Source organism: Aedes albopictus, chromosome 3, assembly GCF_035046485.1.
Source record: "Aedes albopictus strain Foshan chromosome 3, AalbF5, whole genome shotgun sequence".
In the NCBI taxonomy this organism is placed as follows: domain Eukaryota; kingdom Metazoa; phylum Arthropoda; class Insecta; order Diptera; family Culicidae; genus Aedes; species Aedes albopictus.
The window spans coordinates 210,269,290-210,289,769 of NC_085138.1; the positions used below are offsets into that span (position 1 = coordinate 210,269,290).

At 49.2% G+C, this 20,480-nt stretch overlaps 1 protein-coding gene across 2 annotated transcripts in view; it reads left to right on the plus strand.

Moving 5' to 3' along the window:
- LOC109401442 (glutamate [NMDA] receptor subunit 1) overlaps positions 1-19,373 on the plus strand; it is a 416,903-nt gene extending 397,530 nt beyond the window's left edge. The window contains exons 9-10 of one of the 2 annotated variants that reach the window (XR_009999508.1): positions 19,099-19,169; positions 19,236-19,373. Coding sequence is in view for 1 of the 2 variants with exons in the window: in XM_062861071.1 (XP_062717055.1) it covers positions 19,099-19,119 (21 nt within the window). In the remaining variant the exon portion in view is untranslated. Of the gene's footprint in view, positions 1-19,098; positions 19,189-19,235 lie in introns of those variants that run through there. The other variant, XM_062861071.1, reaches the window with a different exon arrangement.
- Positions 19,374-20,480: the final 1,107 nt, after the last annotated feature.

Sequence of the window (20,480 nt, forward strand, 5' to 3'; positions counted from 1 at the left end):
GAGCTAGGGGCTTGTTCCCTAGCGCCAATGAAAAACCACCAGTTGGCACTTTCTCTGCCCCCTACACCCTCTAGGAGGTGGAAAAGTGACCGAGCGCCTAACTCCATAGGTGGCTCAAAAGAAGGCGTGCCGCTGAGCACATTAGGACCGATACCAGTTAGGTCCTAATTACGGTATACTGGCTGCAAAGACTAGGATTTCACAAGGATTTAATCAACACGACGCTATGGAGCTGGTTTGCGTATTATTCCACTTCCTTACTAAGAATGGGTGACACCGTTCTGAAACGGCATTTGGGCTAATGGTACGTTTGCCCCCGTCCCGTTAAAACCGTGGCAGGCCTCCTAGTACGTTCAAAACTCGCCACCTTAGCTGGTGGAAAGTAGGCTCAGTTGAAGATTCCTGACTAGCGTCGATCGGCTCTGATCACGGTACCCCATGAAGGACCGTGACAACCTTATCATGGCCTCCCTGTTACATAGACAACCATGAGATCAATAGACGACTACTTACGACGAGTGGAGATAGCGGCTCGGAGGGGGGACCCGAAAAGCATGGATAAAGATAACGACAACAACAACATCAACGGCAAAGGTGCGGAGAATCCGTTCGCAAGAAGCGGTCTGGCGAGGTCGCCGACAGAACAGAACCAGCAGATGCAACAACAGCAGCTGGAGCAACAGGAGCGGGAACAAGAGCTGCACGAGCAGCAGAAGCGAGAGCAGGAGCTGTGTGACCAACAGCAGCGCGAACAAGAACAGAACGAGAAGCAGCAGCAACGGCAGCTGCGAAGCGCATGGAATGTGCTTCCAAAACAATCAAAGGTGGAAGCTGCGAAAACTGTAGCGGACGAACTCCGTGAGTTCGTTGACAAAAGGCACAACGTGCACAAGGATATCAAGGACCTCGTTGCAAGGATCCAAGGTAGCCTTGGGTCAGCCATCAAAGACTGGAGAAGGCTGATACAGAGAGCGGAAGCTGCTGAATCCGAGTTGGCGGCGACTAAGAACGCCCTGTCAGCAGCGGTCCTACAACAGGCGAAAACCGGAACAGCCCCCGGTAGAGGTACCAAGACGAAAGGAAAGCCATTGGGGATGGATAGCACACCAGCATTCACCCCAAAGAGAACCAGATCATCACCTGGAGATGAAAGGCTCGCAGCACCCAAAAAACAAAAGAATGCGGATGCAAGACCGACGAACGAAGTGATTAGCGGCGGAAAGGGTGATTCCCCCTGGCGCGAAGTCCGGAACAGGAAGGACAGAAACAAAAAGGATAGCGCTAAAACGCAAAAACCTATCAGGAGGAGGAAGAAAGGTGAAGCGGTCATCGTAAAAACCAGCGAAGACACGTACGCCGACGTCTTGCGGGCCATGAGAACGGATCCGCAACTCAAGGAGTTTGGTGATGACGTCCAGAAGATCAGACGAACCCAAGCAGGAGACATGATCTTCGAGTTGAAAAGAGACTCGAAAAACAGAAGCTCAGCGTATAAAGAGCTTACAGAGAGAGTAATGGGCGAAAAGGTGCACGTGAAAGCCATGTGTCCCGAAGCGACGCTCCAATGCAAGGATTTGGACGAGATCACCACCGAGGAGGAAGTGCGACTCGCCATGAGGGATCAATGTAACTTGGAAGGCGTGGAAATGACGGTACGCTTGAGAAGAGGACCGTTTGGAACGCAGGCAGCGTCGATAAAGCTTCCAGTAGACGCAGCCAACAAAGCGATGACAATCGGCAAAATCAAAGTCGGTTGTTCAGTTTGCCCACTGAGGTTCTCCCAGCGACCGGAAGGGTGCTACAGGTGTCTGGAATACGGCCACCTGGCGCGGAACTGCAAAGGAATCGACAGGAGTAAGCTGTGCAGGTGGTGCGGTCAGGAAGGTCACAAGGCGCAAGACTGCAACAACGAGCAAAGATGTCTGTTTTGTGTCGACAAAAGTCGCAACAGACACGCGACGGGAGGCCCTAGATGTCCGGCCTTTAAGCAGGCGAGAGGTACTAAACCGCAGTGGAGGTAACTCAACTAAACCTCAACCATTGCGACACAGCACAACAGTTGCTGTGGCAATCCGTATCGGAGTCGAAGTGCGATGTGGCTATCCTTTCTGAGCCGTATCGTATACCAGCTGGAGACGATAACTGGATCGCAGATAAGGCGAAGACAGCTGCTATATGGACGATGGGGAAGTATCCCATCCAGGAAGTAGTGTACCAGGCAAACGAAGGCTTCGTGATCGCCAAAATTAACGGAGTTTTTGTTTGTAGCTGCTACGCACCTCCTCGGTGGACTACAGAACGGTTCAACCAGATGCTAGACGAGATAACCGACAAGCTAGCCGACCGGAGACCAGTCGTAATCGCCGGTGACTTTAATGCCTGGGCGATTGAGTGGGGCAGCCGCCTCACCAACCCAAGAGGGCGTGTTCTGCTAGAAGCGCTAGCAAAGCTCGACGTGGACTTGGCCAACGTAGGAAGCACCAGCACCTACCGAAGGGATGGTCGAGAATCAATAATCGACATCACCTTCTGTAGTCCCGTGCTGGCGCGAAACATGAACTGGAGAGTTTGCGACGGATACACTCACAGCGACCACCAGGAGGTCCGGTATAGTATTGGATCACGGCCAGGGAGTACACTAACTGGCAGTCAACCTCGCGATCGAATGTGGAAGACGAAGCAGTTCAACAAGGAGCTGTTCGTCGAAGCTCTCAGAAGAGAAGATCCGGGATCGAATCTAAGGCCGGAGGAGCTAACGGCAGCGCTGGTGCGTGCGTGCGACACAACCATGCCTAGAAAGTTCGAGCCGAACCATAGACGTCGTCCGGCATACTGGTGGAATGAAGCGCTTCGGGACCTCAGGAAAGCCTGCCTCAAAGCCAGGAGACGAATGCAAAGAGCTAGAACCGACGGCGAGAGAGAAGAACGTAGAGTAGTGCTGCGAGCCGCAAAAGCTGCTCTGAAGGAGGAGATCAAGCGGAGCAAGAAAACAAGCTTTAAGGAGTTGTGCCGGGATGCTGATGCAAATCCATGGGGAGATGCATACAGAGTGGCGATGGCCAAAATCAGAGGCCCAGCGGTACCCGCTGAGACATGCCCAGAGAAGCTGCAAGTTATCGTCGAAGGGTTGTTCCCTCAACACGAGCCTACGATATGGCCACCGACTCCATACGGCCATACAGGCGAGGAGAGAGTGAGTATCACCAACGACGAGCTGATAGCAGCGGCCAAGAAAATGAAGGCGAAGAAGGCGCCCGGCCCGGATGGTATCCCCAACATAGCGTTGAGAACAGCTGTCGAGGCCAACCCAGATATGTTCCGGACATCTCTGCAGATCTGCCTAGATGAGGGGTGTTTCCCGTCTCAGTGGAAAAGGCAAAAACTGGTACTGCTACCGAAACCAGGCAAGCCACCCGGTGAACCAGGTTCATTCCGGCCGATATGCTTGCTGGATACGCTCGGCAAGCTGCTAGAAAGAGTCATCCTCAATAGGCTGACAACTTTCACGGAAGGAGAGCATGGTCTGTCGGGGATGCAATTCGGATTCCGAAGAGGGAAGTCAACGATAGATGCTATTCAGGCGGTTGTTGCTACAGCCGACAAAGCAAGGACGAAAAAACGACGGGGTAACCGCTTCTGTGCCGTCGTCACGATCGATGTGAAGAATGCATTTAACAGCGCAAGCTGGGAAGCCATCGCTACAGCGCTGCACGAGATGAAGGTTCCGGATTACCTCTGCAGGATTCTCAGTAGCTACTTCGAAAACCGGACTCTGTGCTACCATACTAGTGCAGGGCAAAAGAACGTCACGATAAGTGCAGGCGTCCCACAGGGGTCTATCCTAGGTCCGACGTTGTGGAACGCAATGTACAACGGGGTGCTGACACTGCAGCTACCGACAGGCGTCAAAATCGTCGGATTCGCGGACGATATCACGTTGGTGGTAGTTGGCGAGTCCCTAGAAGCAGTGGAGATACTTGCTACGGAGGCGGTAGATGCTGTTGAGAGCTGGATGCAGAGGAAGAAACTATCCATAGCCCACCAGAAAACGGAGCTGGTGCTGATCAGCAACTGCAAGGTGGTGCAGAAGGCTGCAATCATAGTCGGGGAACATGCCATAGACTCCAAGCGGGAATTGAAGCATCTCGGCGTTATGATCGACGACCGGTTAAATTTCAATAGCCACGTCGATTATGCCTGCGGAAAAGCAGCAAAGGTGATCACAGCATTGTCGAGGATCATGCCGAACAACTCGGCAATCAGCAGTAGCAAGAGGCGGTTACTAGCTAGCGTGTCCACATCGATCCTAAGGTACGCTGGTCCGGCTTGGGCGACCGCAACAAAAACTAGGAGGAATCGCGTTCAGCTCTGCAGCACGCACAGACTGATGGCCATGAGAGTGGCGAGCGCCTATCGCACGATATCATCGGATGCGGTGTGCGTGATCGCCGGAATGGTCCCTATCGTCTTCGTTCTGGAAGAGGACAAAGAGTGCTACGAGGCCAGGGGCGCTAGAGGAGCTCGGAAGGCAGCGCGAGTCGTCACGATGACGAAGTGGCAACACGAGTGGAATACCACAGCGAAGGGAAGGTGGACCCACCGGCTTATTCCAAATTTGGTAGAATGGGTAAACAGAGATCATGGGGAAGTGAATTTCCATTTGACGCAGTTCTTGTCAGGTCATGGCTGCTTCAAGAAATACCTGCACCGATTCGGACACGCAGGGTCGCCGTTCTGCCCTGAGTGCGGAGATGTCGAGGAATCGCCGGAACACGTTGTTTTCGAGTGTCCACGTTTCACTGTGGAGCGCAGCGAGATGACAGCAATCTGCGGTGCTGGTATAAGGGCCGACAACATTGTGACTAGAATGTGCCGCGACGAAGCCTGCTGGAACGCGGTGAATGCTGCGGTGGTAAAGATAATGTCGTTTCTCCAGCGGAAATGGCGAGAGCAGCAAATGAATGATCGTAGAGACAATCCGGGGCAAGCGTAGTAGTTCCGTCCGCGTGTGGTAGATCCGCCGTCGGGGACTACCGGTGTCGTGAGCGATTAAGGTGTGGAGCTTACTGGCTCTCGGTCGGTATTCGGGAGAACTTCCTACGTCGGGGAACTCTCTGTCGGAGTAGGATAGATCCACTGCCGGGGAGTATCCGAGTAGTGCGCGTAAAGTCATTGTGCTCAATGGCACACGGGCGGTAACGGGAGAACGTCTTTCGTCGGGGACTTCTCTGTCGGAGTAATACAGATCCACCGCCGGGGACTGTCAGAGTAGAGCGATCGGGAAGAAGCACCGGAGCATGGTCGTCAGGGCGCCTGTGAACCGGAAGCCGTCTCCAACCGGAATCGCAGGACTGACCTTGGCATCTGCCCGGGAAGTCGGTTGCGGGAGAAGTTTCAGTGTCGGGAAACTCTTCGTCGGGTAGGATATATCCACCGTCGGGGACTATCCGAGTCGTGCGCGGAAGCCTCGAGTGCTGATTGGCACTCGGGCGGCACCGGGAGGGCATCGTTCTTCGGGGCACATCAGTAGGAGCCGATGAACTCAGCGTGGCTTTAGAATAACAAATTTGTGGTACTAACATAGAGTTTGCCGCTCAATGGCGGTACGCTAAGCAATAACAAGCTAACAGGAGCCGAAAGGCTAAGAACGAATTAGAATAACAAATTTGAAAAATAGCATGCATGTCGCTTAGTGGCGATACTGTAATATTAACAGCATACTAATGAAGCGGTGCGCATAGCATGAAGAAAACTAGAATAACGAATTGGTGATGGTGCACAAGGCACATAACGCCTCCCCTCCGAAGAAATACTGCATGGTGGTACCGGAGGGGAATTTAAGGTGGAGGTGAACTAGGAGAGTGTTTTTAGTGGGTAGGCGCACATTCGAATCCCACACAGCGTCTTTAGAAGATTTTTGGACTCCTAGAATAAAAAAAAAAAAAAAAAAAAAAACACACACACACACACACACACACACACACACACACACACACACACACACACACACACACACACACACACACACACGATCGGAGAGGAGAGAATTTCATCGCAGCGCGCGTTGAAGCACCTGGGCGTGATGGTCGACGACCGCTTAAACTTTAACGCGCACGTTGACTACGCCTGCGAAAAGGCGGCGAAGGCGGTTAACACAGTAGCGAGGATTATGCCAAACGCGGGCGGTCCAAGAAGCAGTAGGAGGCGCCTCTTGGCAAATGTTGCAACCTCAATACTTAGGTATGGAGTGCCAGCCTGGGCTCCGGCGCTAAAAACGAAGAGAAACCGTGGAAGACTGGGCAGTGTGTTCCGGCTCATGGCTATGAGAGTCGCGAGTGCCTACAGAACAATCTCGTCGGAGGCTGTATGCGTTATCGCTGGGATGATGCCCATCTGCATCACCCTAGAGGAAGACGTCGAGTGCCATCGGCGGAGTAACGTAAGGAATGCTGCTAGAATGGACTCGCTAGTGAAGTGGCAACAAGAGTGGGACAATGCGGCGAACGGAAGGTGGACCCACCGACTGATCCCAAATGTGTCGGCGTGGGTGAACAGGAAGCATGGGGAGGTGAACTTCCATCTGACGCAGTTTCTGTCCGGGCACGGCTGTTTCCGGAAGTACCTGTTTCGATTCGGTCACGCGTCTTCCCCTCTGTGTCCGGAGTGTGTGAACGTGGAGGAAACACCGGCGCACGTCGTCTTCGAATGCCCTAGGTTCTCGCCCGAATAAAAAATACAGTAGAAAAACCGAACGTTGTATTGTAACAGTACTATTTAGAACCATATTTTTACAATAGACACCACTGTAAAAATAAAAATACAAAAACAATAAGATGTAATGTAGACACCCATACCGTGAATTGTAAATAAGATTTTTACAATATACTATACGGGTTGTTAAATATCGTAACAATATAAAAAAATATTTTTCTCCATATATATTTTTTTGCAAAACCATACATTTTATTGTTAATGAATTGTTCAAAATACTGATACGTGGGTTTAAATATACCGTACATTGTATGGTACATGAATGGTTTCAAACAATAAAACGTACCGTAAATAAATTGTTTTTAATTGTAATTTCACTACTGATTATACATTTAATCAAATGGTTTTGGAATGGTTCTCTTTTGTTATGTTGTATTGTTTTACATTACATATACCATATATTGTTATATTATCTTGACATTTTCCTCCTGAGTAGTCTCTGATTGCATTAACAGTTGAAGCTTGGTCTCCCAGCCAGATAACCGGGTTTTGCAAACTAAGCATTATTTGTGGCAACACTTTGAGCGGCATGATGGAACTATGCCGAGCGCGCTAAGTGTTATTAGACCACTAATGTAGTTGCACGAAGTGGGTGACGAGATACATAAGTATCATTACAGCGTGCTTAACCGTTATTGCAATATTGAGACACCAGTTTGACTAAAGTTTGAAATACATAACAACTCATGAGATAACTGTCAAGTTTGATTCAAATATAAGTTAGGTTAAAAAGCGAACCCACAGACGAACATTAAAGATGGTTCTACGTCAAAGATAAAGTTTGTCAATCGCATTTGATTCGATTGTGGTCGAAGGCAAGTTCACATGAGAGAAGAGGAGAAAACTCCCCTAAATGCAAATACAGAAAGAATAGTGTTGTACTCATTCACTGATTTACGGTAATCTGACCCGAGATCTGACCTGCATCTTTCCGGGTTGGCCTACATTCGTATTTCTCTCATCGCACTCTACACACCTAGCCCGCCATATCTCTTGGACCCCTGCTTGGATCTGCACTTCTTATGACATCTGGTTTACCACTGATTTAAACACCCAAGTAACCAATTATGCGACTGCTTCAAGATTATACCAGTATAATCTTAATTTGATTCTATAATTGCCCACTTCCACTTTAAATCAACCTTAAGTTTGCATGTAAAGCAATGATTGCACTATATACACCGTATATCTGCATGCAATAAGGCTTCAGCACTGTGGTTACTTGGGCATGTTATTGATTTTAAATTGATGTTTCAACACAGAGAACAGACATTTAAGCTCGAACAAGAATACGTCGAAATCGTGTGTAAAGGATTTGTAAAGGATTTAAGTGTACCTCAATGCCACCAACGGGGACTGCCCCACACATAAAGTCGGTTTGACCCCACGATGGCAGTGTTCATCGTTAAAATACACTAGCCCACAAAGCGACACGAGCGCCAAACGGCCAAAAACGACGAGCAAACACAACAATGTAAGTGATGAGACGCTAGCGCCGCGCAACGGGAGCATAACCACATACTCTGATATGACCGTTACAAAGTTTTACATAAGGCAGAAAGCGAAGATAGACGACTGTTCTGCGTGGTTTCAACTTAATCACTTTTTTCTCTTTCCTTTCCTTTGCATCAAAAAAGTCACAAACATCAACAAAACAAAGCACGGAAAAAATTTTAAACTGAATAAATAATTAAAAACTCACGGAAAAATTATGTTTCGGAAAAGTGAATGGTTCAAACGTAAGAAAAACAGTATAATATATTGGTACATAAAAATCCAATGTAAATGTATAGTATAGCGAACCATTTCATTACAATACACTTTATTGTAGCTGGTACAATGTATGGTGCAGGAATGGTTTTCACCATACACCCTATGGTTAGTTTTTATCCGGGCGGAGATGCGCAGGGATATGCGCGGCCTGACAGTCGACAACATTGTGGAGGAAATGTGTCGCGACGAAGCTACGTGGAACGCTGTCGACAGAGCAGTAACGAGGATGCTGTCCGCGCTGCAAAGGAAGTGGCGCGAAGACCAGAGAGCACCGGAACGCGATCGGAGTAGGCTTGATCCACCGCCGGGGACATGACTGAGTCGTCCGTTGCGTAGTACCGGTTTTTGGTCGTCGGAGCGCCGGTGAACCGGAAGTCTACCACCAACCGGAATCGCCGGGTCGACTTCGGCACCTTACTGGTCGGGATGAAAACATCGGTGTCGAGAGAACTTCCACCGTCGGGGTCTTTCTCTGTCGGAGTAGGCTAGGTCCGTCCACCGCCGGGGACTAGACCGAGTATATCGCGGAGAAGCACCGGAACTTGGTCGTCGGGGCGCCTGTGAACCGGAAGCCAGTCTCCAACCGGAATCGCAGGAGAGATCTCGGCACCTGTCCGGGAAGAAACGGTTTCGGAAGATGTTCCACTGCCGGGGAAGTCTTTGTCGGCGTAGGGTAGATCCACCGTCGGGGACTATCCGAGTCGTGCGCGAAAAACTGGAGTGCTAAAACGGCACCGTTCCTCGGAGAAACTCAGTATGATCCGAAGTACTTGCTGGTGGTATTAGAATAACAAATTTGGTGTATGTTTGTGCTAACTGTGTCGCTGAATGGCGATAGGTTAGGTACGAACACGAGAACGACTAGAATAACAAATTTAATTTTAGAATAACAAATTTGGTGTATGTTTGTACTAACTGTGTCGCTGAATGGCGATAGGTTAGGTACGAAAACGAGAATGACTAGAATAACAAATTTAGAAGCGACAAAAAGTGCATGAGCACAATAGCAGAAGAGCGCATGAGCGCATTGCCCCCCCTGAAGCAGTCGCATATCAGTGGTACCAGGGGGATCGAGGCGTCAAGGTGTAGCAGAGTTTTTCCAATCGGTTTTCTCTGCTTGGGAGGTTGGGAGGAAAAAAAAAAAAAAAACACACACACACACACACACACACACACACACACACACACACACACACACACACACACACACACACACACACACACACACACACACACACACACACACACACACACACACACACACACACACACACACACACACACACACACACACACACACCAGCAGTAATGGAGATAATGCAGATCAACCTGAACCATTGTGATACCGCACAGCAACTGTTGAGGCAGTCAACAACGGAAGCAAAGTGCGATGTTGCGATTTTTGCAGAGCCGTACCGAGTTCCTCTCGGTAACAACAACTGGGTAGCAGATAGCACGGGAACGGTTGCTATACAAGTGATGGGAAGATTTCCTATTCAGGAAGTGATTGCAAGCACGTACGAAGGTTTCGTAATCGCCAAAATCAACGGTATCTTCATATGCAGCTGCTATGCACCCCCAAGGTGGACAGCGGAGAAATTCGACCGGATGCTGGAGGAGTTAGCCGACAAGCTGGTTGGACGTAGGCCAGTACTGATCGGCGGAGACTTTAATGCGTGGGCCGTGGAGTGGGGTAGCAAGCTAACCAACGCAAGAGGTCACAGCCTGCTGGAAGCACTAGCGAGGTTGGAGGTACAACTGTGCAACGTTGGCACCGTAAGCACATTCAGGAAAGACGGGCGGGAGTCGATCATCGACATTACCTTCTGCAGTCCATCGCTAGCAAGCACCATGAACTGGAAAGTGAGCGAAGAGTACACCCACAGTGATCACCAGGCGATCTGCTACAGCGTTGGCCAACGGAACCCTACGGACATGCAGAGAAACAGAACATGCGAGCGAAAGTGGAAGACTAAAGCCTTCGACAGGGACCTCTTCGTCGAGGCACTCCGTGCGGACAGTGACACCCCAGATCTAGATGCGGTAGAGCTGACAAGAGTGATTACAAGGGCATGCGACACTACAATGCCACGAAAACGGGAGCCTAGGTACAGACGACGTCCTGCACATTGGTGGAACGAGAGACTCGGCACCCTCCGTGCTGCCTGTCTAAGAGCCAGAAGACGCTACCAGAGAGCAAGAAACCCCCCGGATAGGGAGGAGCGGAAGTTTGCGTTCCAGGAAGCCAGAGCCGCATTTAAAAAGGAGATAATCGTGAGCAAGTCGAACTGTCACTAATAGCTATGCCGAGAGGCCGACGCAAACTCCTGGGGTGACGCGTACCGAGTCGTGATGGCACAGATTGAAGGTCCAGCGACTCCAGCAGAAATGTGTACAGACAAGCTGAAGGTAACCGTGGAGGGTCTCTTTCCGAAGCACGACCCAACGACGTGGCCACCAACACCGTATGGTGAGGAGGAACAAGAAAGTGCGGAAGCTCAACAGGTCTCCAATGCCGAGCTAGAGGCAGTAGCGAAAAAACTTGAAGGAAACAAAGCCCCGGGTCCGGACGGGATCCCCAATGTGGCGTTAAAATCGGCGGTCCTAGCTTACCCCGACATGTTCAGGACAGTGATGCAGAAATGTTTGGAAGAAGGCCACTTCCCAGACATATGGAAGGTGCAGAAACTGGTTTTACTGCCGAAGCCAGGAAAACCGCCGGGGGATCCAGCATCGTTTAGACCGATATACCTGTTGGACACACTTGGGAAGCTGCTGGAGAAGGTCATCCTTAACAGAGTGGTGCCGTTCACAGAAGGAGAACGTGGACTGTCACAGCTGCAGTTTGGATTCCGGAAGGAAAAGTCGACGGTTTATGCTATCCGGACGGTTCTGGAGAAGGCCGAGAAGGCGTCCAAACAGAAGAGGAGAGGAAACCGGCACTGCGCCGTAATCACAACCGACGTCAAGAACGCGTTCAATAGCGCCAGCTGGGAGGCCATCGCCGTAGCACTGCATAGAATGCGGGTTCCAGACTACTTGTGTCAGATCTTGAAAAGTTACTTCCAGAACAGAGTCTTGGTGTACGACACTGAAGCTGGACAGAGGAGGATGAAAGTGACGGCGGGAGTTCCACAAGGCTCCATCCTCGGGCCAACGTTGTGGAACGCTATGTACAACGGAGTGCTTACGTTGCAGCCACCCACAGGCGTCGTGCTCGTGGGTTTCGCGGACGATATCGTCCTATCAGTAACAGGCGAGACACCGGAAGAGGTGGAAATGTTGGCGGCAGAATCGATCGGCATCATCGAAAACTGGATGGATGGAGTCAAGCTAAAGATAGCCCACCACAAAACGGAGGTACTTTTGGTGAGCCACTGCAAGGCAGTGCAGCGAGTGGAAATCTCCGTCGGAGAACACGTAGTAGTGTCGAAGCGAGAGCTGAAGCACCTGGGTGTGATGATCGACGATCGGCTAAACTTTAACAGCCACGTCGACTATGCCTGTGAGAAGGCGGCGAAGGCGATTAATGCACTGTCGAGGATTATGCCAAACACCGGTGGTTCGAGAAGCAGCAAGAGGCGGTTGCTAGCTAGCGTATCATCTTCGATAGTGCGGTACGGAGTCCCAGCCTGGGGTGCGGCGCTGAAAACAAAGCGAAATCTAGTGAAGCTAAACAGCGCGTTCCGGCTCATGGCCATGCGAGTAGCGAGCGCGTATAGAACAATATCGTCGGAGGCAGTTTGTGTGATTGCAGGGATGATCCCGATCTACATCACCTTGGAGGAGGACATCGAGTGCTATGAGCGGAGGAGGACCAGCCAAGTGAGATCGTTGGTGCGAACGGCCTCAATGACAAAGTGGCAACAGGAATGGGATTCCACGGTCACGGCTGCTTCAGGCAGTACCTACATCGGTTTGGCCATGCCACTTCGCCCTTCTGCCCGGAGTGCGAGAACGTGGAGGAGACACTGGAGCACGTAGTGTTCATCTGCCCCAGATTCGAGGAAGTAAGAAGATCGATGCCGGCATTAAGCGTGTACAACGTCGTCGACGCGATGTGCCGCACTGAAGAGACGTGGAATGCGATCAGCAGGGCAGTCACAAAAATGCTGATGGAGTTGCAGAGGAAGTGCAGGAGCGATCAGCAAGCTGGGATCGCTTGAAGAGTAAGTGCACAGACTAGGAGCACAGTTTAGAAGCGACAAAAAGTGCATGAGCACTATAACAGAAAAGCGCATGAGTGCATTGCCCCCCCCCCCCCCTGAAGCAGTGGTACCAGGGGGATCGAGGCATCTGAGTGTAGCAGAGTTTTTCCAATCGGTTTTCTCTGCTGGGGAGGTTGGGAGGAAAAAAAACACTCACACACACAGGGGGCAGCAGGAGCGAAAGTCCTGGGGCCTGACTCACCCCCCCGCTTGCGAGTCAGCCGCGTAGTGGCCGGCTAAGAATAGGACTACTAACCCCAATTCAAGGTGTCAAGCGACCCGTGCTGAGGAATGAGTGATCGAGGGGGTGAAAAAGATGCTCGATCTTTAACGGAGCCTGTGGGGTACCTGGGCACCCCCCACAGTAAGCTGTCCCTTACCGCGTTAATGCAGGGCTCTGGCGTGGTGGACATTCTTTCCCGTGCGACTCGTGGGATTAATCATGAAATCAAACAAATCAAGCAATCAGAATTCAGGTGGAATTAGTGGTGGGCTCAACCCCTTCGCAAGAAGCGGGTTGATGAGATCTCCGACAAGGAGAAGTGAGGAGATAGGCGCTGGGAGTTGCGTACGCAGCTCAAGCGTGGGTGCTCCGGTCCACTTCACGGCAAGCCAGCCGGTGGAGGTTATGGACGGAGCGTGGTTGTTGAGGGCCGTCAACCGAGTATCCAAAGGAGGGCCCGCTATAGAGGTGGCTGAGCAGCAGCTTGGCAAAATCATCGACTTTGCGTCCACTAAGTCGAACATAAACAAGGACCTTAAAACGGCCTTGCTTCGATTTAGGGCGTCGATCGACGATGCCAAGCAGGAGCACGCGGCACTCGCGTTGCTGACTGCTGCAGCTTCGGAGCCTGCAAATGAGAAAATGCCGAAGTTTACCCAAACGGAGGCCTTCTCCTTCGCAGGAAGTCCGAATAAGGCGGAAGCGACTGCTCGCGACAAACGGGGCAAGCAATCGCAGAAGCGGGCGAGGCAACCGTCAGGCGAGGAGCTGTCTGGCGGTGCGCGCAAGGCCAGGCGAATCATTACTCCGAAAGTCGGTAATAATGCCGGAAGGTTGGACCCCAGCCAGGGTTCCCGGAAAGCTGGGAAGGGTGGGCCTGAAAAGGCTGGCCCGTCCCGGAACGATGAGAACAAGGGGTTGCGACCGCTAGTGGGCCCTCAACAGCCACAGAGTAGGGTGATCCAAGGGGAGCACCCCCCTTGGACGAAGGTAGAGCGGAAGAGGAAAAAGAAGGAGAATCCGCAGTTAGTAGCGCAGGACGCCAAGCCAAGGCGTAGGAGAGCAGGTGCCAAGCGCGAGAAAGGCGACGCGATCGTCATCAAGACGGAACAGTCCAAGTACTCGGACGTCTTGAAAATGATGCGAAGCGACACCAAGCTTGAGGGTCTTGCAGCCGACGTACGCAGTATTAGACGTACTCGTATGGGCGAGATGATTCTGGAGCTGAAGCGCCAGAAAGAGCACAAGGGCGCTGCCTATAAGAGGCTGGCAGAAGAGGTCCTTGGTGAGGGTATGCAGATGAGGGCTCTGACACATGAGGCGACTCTGAAGGTCAAGGACATTGATGAGATCATCGAAGTGGAAGAGCTCGTCACGGAACTGCGGCAACAGTGCGATGTGCAGGTGGCCGCCGCAGCCGTTAAGCTACGGAAAGGGCCAGCAGGGACACAGATAGCTTTGGTTCAGTTACCTGTGGCGGACGTCAAAAAGTCCGTTAAAGTAGGGAGCATAAAGGTGGGTTGGTGTGTATGTCACCTGACATTCCACGAGCCACCAGAGGTTTGCTTCAGGTGTCTGGAACCAGGACACAAGTCGTGGGACTGTAAAGGCCCCGACAGGCGCAAACTGTGCAGGCGATGCGGCGCTGAAGGTCATAAGGCCCAAAGCTGCACGAGTCCGCCCATCTGCATGATCTGTACCGGGAAATCCTCGAACAACAGACATCCGATGGGTGGTCCAAGGTGCCCGGCCTTCAAGAGAGCCGCAGTGAACAAGAAATCACAGTGCAGGTAACGCAGCTGAACCTGAACCACTGTGATGCGGCTCAGCAACTGCTTTGTCAGGCGGTTTCTGAGTGGGAGACGGATATCGCCATCATTTCGGACCCATACCGAGTACCCGCCGGCAACGGCAACTGGGTCGCGGATGGGACCAGAAAAATGGCAGCGATATGGACAACGGGTAAATACCACATCCAAGAGTTGGTGTCTGCTACCTATGAGGGCCTCGTGGTCACCAAAGTGAACGGGGTCTTCTTCTGTAGCTCTTATGCGCCTCCGCGTTGGCCGATCGAGCAGTTCACGCTAATGCTGGACCGCTTAACGACCGTGCTAACAGGGCGAAGGCCGGTGGTAAAAGCGGGTAACTTCAATGCCTGGGCCGTGGAATGGGGAAGCCGTTTCACGAACCAGCGGGGTCAGATCCTGCTAGAAACACTGGCCATCTTAGATGTCGACTTGGCTAATGTCGGTACCAAAAGTACCTTTAGTCGAAACGGAGCGGAGTCAATTATTGACGTGACCTTTTGTAGTCCTGGCCAAACAAGTTGTTCGAACTGGAGAGTAGATGATGGCTACACTTACAGCGACCACCTGGCGTTTCGCTACAGTATCTACTACAACAACAGCAGACAGCGGATAGAAGAAGAGGCGGCTAGGCCAAGGCCAAGCCCTTGCAGGTGGAAGACATCATACTTCGACGAAGGGGTAGTTAGGGAGGCGCTCCGCCGTGAGCGAAACTTAATCGGTTTAGACGGCGACGAGCTGGTAGCGGTGCTCTCACGTGCGTGTGATGCGACTACGCCTAGGCGAGTCCACCCTAGAAATGGGAGGCCACCAGCTTACTGGTGGACCGACGCGATTGCGGACCTGCGCCGCGCCTGCCTACGGGCTAGGCGGCGGATGCAGCGAGCACGATCAGTGGAAGAGCGAAACGAACGGCGGGTGGTGTTCGCCGCTGCAAAAGCCGCGCTTAAGACCGAGATAAGAGCAAGCAAAAAGGCCTACTTTGAGGGTCTCTGTCAGAGTGCCAATACGAACCCGTGGGGTGACGCCTACAGTGTCGTTATGGCCAAGACGAGAGGTGTGATGGCTCCTACAGAGCAATCTCCAGAGATGTTGGAGGGGATCATTGGAGGACTATTTCCGCGTCATGATCCAAGTCCTTGGCCTCCTTTCGTAGGACAGCCGGGGACTGGGGCTGGCGATGAGGAGAGGGTCACCGATGTGGAACTTGCGGGGATAGCAAAGTCCCTTAGCGTAGGTAAGGCCCCAGGTCCGGACGGAGTTCCGAACCTGGCCTTAAAAGTAGCTATTGCAGAGGCTCCCGAGATGTTCAGGTCTGCTATGCAGGAATGCCTGGACGAGGGAGTTTTCCCAGAAGCTTGGAAGAGGCAGAGCCTGGTACTATTGCCAAAGGCGGGGAAACCACCCGGAGACCCGTAGGCATATAGACCAATATGCTTGATTTGTAACGTTTTCCGTGTTTTCCTCAAATCCTCAAATGACGAATTGTCCTCCTCAGAGTTGCTTCGAATGTCAATATTATGTACCTCATTACGTGTATTTATTCCAGATCGGTAAAGGCTAAGATCTGTTGCATCGATACGATGGTTGAGGTCTAGCAAATGCTCCAAATTATGTACCCGTTTAGTTGCCAATTTAGACCTATAATGAGGACGCATATTCTCCCACACAATTTCAAAAATTGTTCGGGATGGATGAGGGTGTTTAAGGCATTGGTTGAGTTTTTCAACTTCGGTTACAAATGCTACAAACGTTTCTCCCCGTTTTTGTCGGAGCTCCCGTAGCTGTGCGCGTATTCCTCGATCGCGGTTGGGATTACCGAATCTAAAACGGATCTCGCTTTCAAATTTTTCCCAGGAGGTGCAGTGGTCCTCTCTTGTAAACCACCAATCACTAGCCTCGCCTTTCAACTTATAATGAATTTTATCTAACAACTCTCTTTTGCTTACGTGTTCATGTTTTGCTAATTTCTTGGCTCGATTCAAAAAATCTTCCACCTGCATCGATCTTGCATCGCCGGTGAAGACAATATCCCAATTTTCTACCCTTGACCGAGTAGGTTGAAAAAAATCCTCTCTCCGACCTCTGTAAGCCCTTTGTGGAGTTCGTGACCCCTGAGTATGTCTATTTCTGTGTATGTCCCACCTCTCTCGGCCTTCTTCCTCTTCATCCGTGCTGCTACTGTAGCTTGTCGAAGTACTAGAGCATCTACCACGGGACCTATAGAGCGCCTTTGTCCTATCTCTCCCTCTACTTTTCTCAGTTCTTTCACTATCGCTAGAGTCCGTGTAGTCTGTTACCGAATAACGTGATCTTCTCTGGGTATATCAATCCTTTACATTGTTTCTGGGCTTGCTCTTCTTTTCTTTCTCTCGATGGGATGATGACTTCCCTGTCTTCTCTAACTGCATCTCTTTCTCATTTTGTAATGTACGCCTTCCATGATTTGTTTCAATCTCCTTCTCTCGTGGCTTATGTCTGTTTTCTGGTACTGTGTCTGAATTGAAATCTCTCCTCTCTTCTCCTATCTCCCTTTTCTTTTTCGGCGTTGCACCTGTTCTATTCTTCTCCTGATTCATTTCTTGAGTCTTTGGAAATTGACTCCCTTTTCTAACCAAAGCATTTGGGTCCGGATTTCTACACGAGTCCTTCAATGCCTTTGCTCCATCACCTAAATCGTAATCTGTTTCATCGTTCGAATGCTCTGGGTCGTAAGTAACTCTTTGTCTATGTGCCCTCATAATTTCCTCAATCTGCTTGCAACAATCGTCCTTCAGTTCTTTCTCCTCCTCATTCGCTACCGTTGAGGAAGCTAATCTAATGAGGTAATGCCTAAGTCGAGAAACAATTACATAATCAAAGGATTCTCGTAAACTTTTCTTTAGAGATTTTATCAGTTTTTCAAGATCGGCCGCTTCGTTTACAATCGAAAACCCGGTATCATAAACTTTTGGCTCAAGCCGTTCTTTTTTATACGCATATCTTAATGCCCTTCTCTTATCCTCAAGTTTAGCATCCAATTCAATTGGGACATTTCTAAGTGTTAATTCAAAATTAAGTTCTTCCTCTGCCAAATGATCGGCATTTGGTAAAATATAGTATCGTACCATCTTTGCAAATTTTTAATAACAATTTCAACACAAGAAAAAAATATCTAATTAACTGTAACAGTAGAAACCCTTTCTCACAATTCAAAACTACCCCCTAAATAATATAATGTCCTAAAACCGGCGCAACTATATCAAAAATTCAAGAATTAATAAAAATCCAATTTGAAAGAAAAGAGAGAAAAAATACTAACTAACTAATATATAGTCCTAATACCAGCGGTTATTCAAAAATATATCAAAAATTCAATAGTTATAATCCAGAAAAAAACAATAAAAAACTAAAAAAAAAGATTAATAATCCACAATTCAGAAATATGTTATACTAGAATGATTTCTGTTCTTATATCAGCAATTCAATTATTATTTTTAAATTATTATACAACCTAATATTCGTACAAAAAGTAAAGTAAAACAAATGTAACAAACTAAAAATAAGTTTGTGAACTTTGAAAAAGATCAAAAATTAAAAATAAGAATAAAAAACCATATATACAAATTTTATTTAATTAATTCAAAAAAAAATAATAATTCAAAACGAGCTATGTAGCAATTGGACCTATATAATAATCGAGAGTATGTAGCAAATACTAAATAAAATTGAGGGTTATGAAAATTTGATCAATCTCAAATTGATCAAATTTTCATAAAATGGCGTGGTATGATGTAACGTTTTCCGTGTTTTCTAGGAAATAAAAATAAAATATTCATTTTTTTTTTGAAACTATGGGGAAATAAAATTATACTTGATGTCCCATATTAATTATAAATTTAATTATAAGTTTTTATGCCATATGTTATTATTTCAAGAATCATTGATATTACAGCTCAGATTTAAAATTTGGTTTGCTATAAAAACTTTATTATGTGGGGATAAGAGCTCGATTAGTATTTGGAATTAACTGTAGTTGACCATCGAAATCTTAACTAGATAAAACTCGCCTAAATGCGTTTCTTTAGTATTAGTTTGGGTCAGAAATCTGGAATAGTATTTTTGAGGTAGATAAAAGGATTTTGGGAAACCATCTTTCACTTTTAATCTTGTCGGCATTGGAGCAAGAAGTTAGCTTTCGTGTTCTAGCGTCATATATTTTTTATTGAAGGTGTCTAATTAATTAATTTTGGAATGAAAACGAAATGGGTGCAAATTATAAGAATTTAGAAGTGGTGAAAGTGAATTGGTGTAACGATTTGTTCTTTTGTTTTAATAGTTTTCTAAGTTCCGGATTTAAACACGACAAGCGGAGACTCTGCTTCGTGCAGCTTCGCCCCACTTAAAAAGGTAATCCATTTAGTTGAATCCATTTATATTTAACATTAACTAATAAAGATTCATGTCGGTCCACAGCGTCCGACGACGCTTTTTGTGGGAGCTCGAAAGTTCCCAGGCCATTCAATCGGCCACCTTTTCTGCACGTGGTGCATTTTCGGTCCGTGCTGGCCCGCAATCTTGGCAGCTAAACGGGAGTAGTGGAAATTCCGACCTGCTGAGATTCCCTTGGATGAGACAGTAGAGTCGGCCAGCCGACACCCTATCCCGCACCTGTAGTTCGACCCCCAACGCACGTAGACCCGGCCTGGCTACGCCGGTGCTGAGACAGCTTGCTCACCCGCCACTTGGTGACTCTGCCGGCCGCCAAACATCGCACGTCATCGGCGTACCCCTCGGCGACCGCCGACCCGTAGCATAAAACCCTGCGCAGGTATGTTTGAACATGGCCATGTTGAACCCACACACACCAACCCAACACTTACACTGTACACGCATCACCACATGAATCTTTGAAAAGACAATGAATACATAAATGAATTCAATTTGAGTTTACGTTTCCGTTCATTTATCTGCGTACAAGCCCTGTGGTTATAAAGTCCGCCCAGGTGTTCTAGTTACATATCACTTTGCCACTTTTTATTCGCTCACCGCTCGCATTTTCGTTCGCTTGCTACTTCGGTGCATTTACCTCAGTTTTTTTTTCACTTCGGACTTCGTTGGTCATCTACTAATTCCAGTACAACCGTTCGATTATCACCCTAGAGATTGCGCTCATGCTACTTATAGCTTTGTCGGGCAACTTAAACTAACACGACCAGTGGTCTCTCCATAGCGAGAGTGGCGCATAAGCCACTGCGTTTGCGGCAATTTGCTAGAAGATTGGGGGAACGGTTACAGATTGACACGGCGGGGAAGGTGCTCGAAAAGATCATCCTCAATAGAATGTTGAGGTTTACCGAGGGCGAAAATGGTCTTTCGAGTAACCAGTACGGCTTCCGGAAGGGGAGGTCCACCGTAGACGCTATCTTGTCGGTTACAAAAACCGCCGAGAAAGCACTCGAGCCTAAGAGGAGGGGAATTCGCTTTTGCGCACTAGTGACTCTGGATGTTAGGAATGCGTTTAATAGCGCCAGCTGGTCTACTATTGCCGATGCGCTCTTGCGTCTGGGGATACCGGAGTACCTGTACAACATTCTCGGAAGTTACTTTCAGAATCGTGTACTAGTCTACGACACGGAGGTTGGTCGGAAGTGCTTTCACATAACCTCAGGAGTCCCGCAAGATTCCATCCTGGGTCCGGTGTTATGGAATGTCATGTAC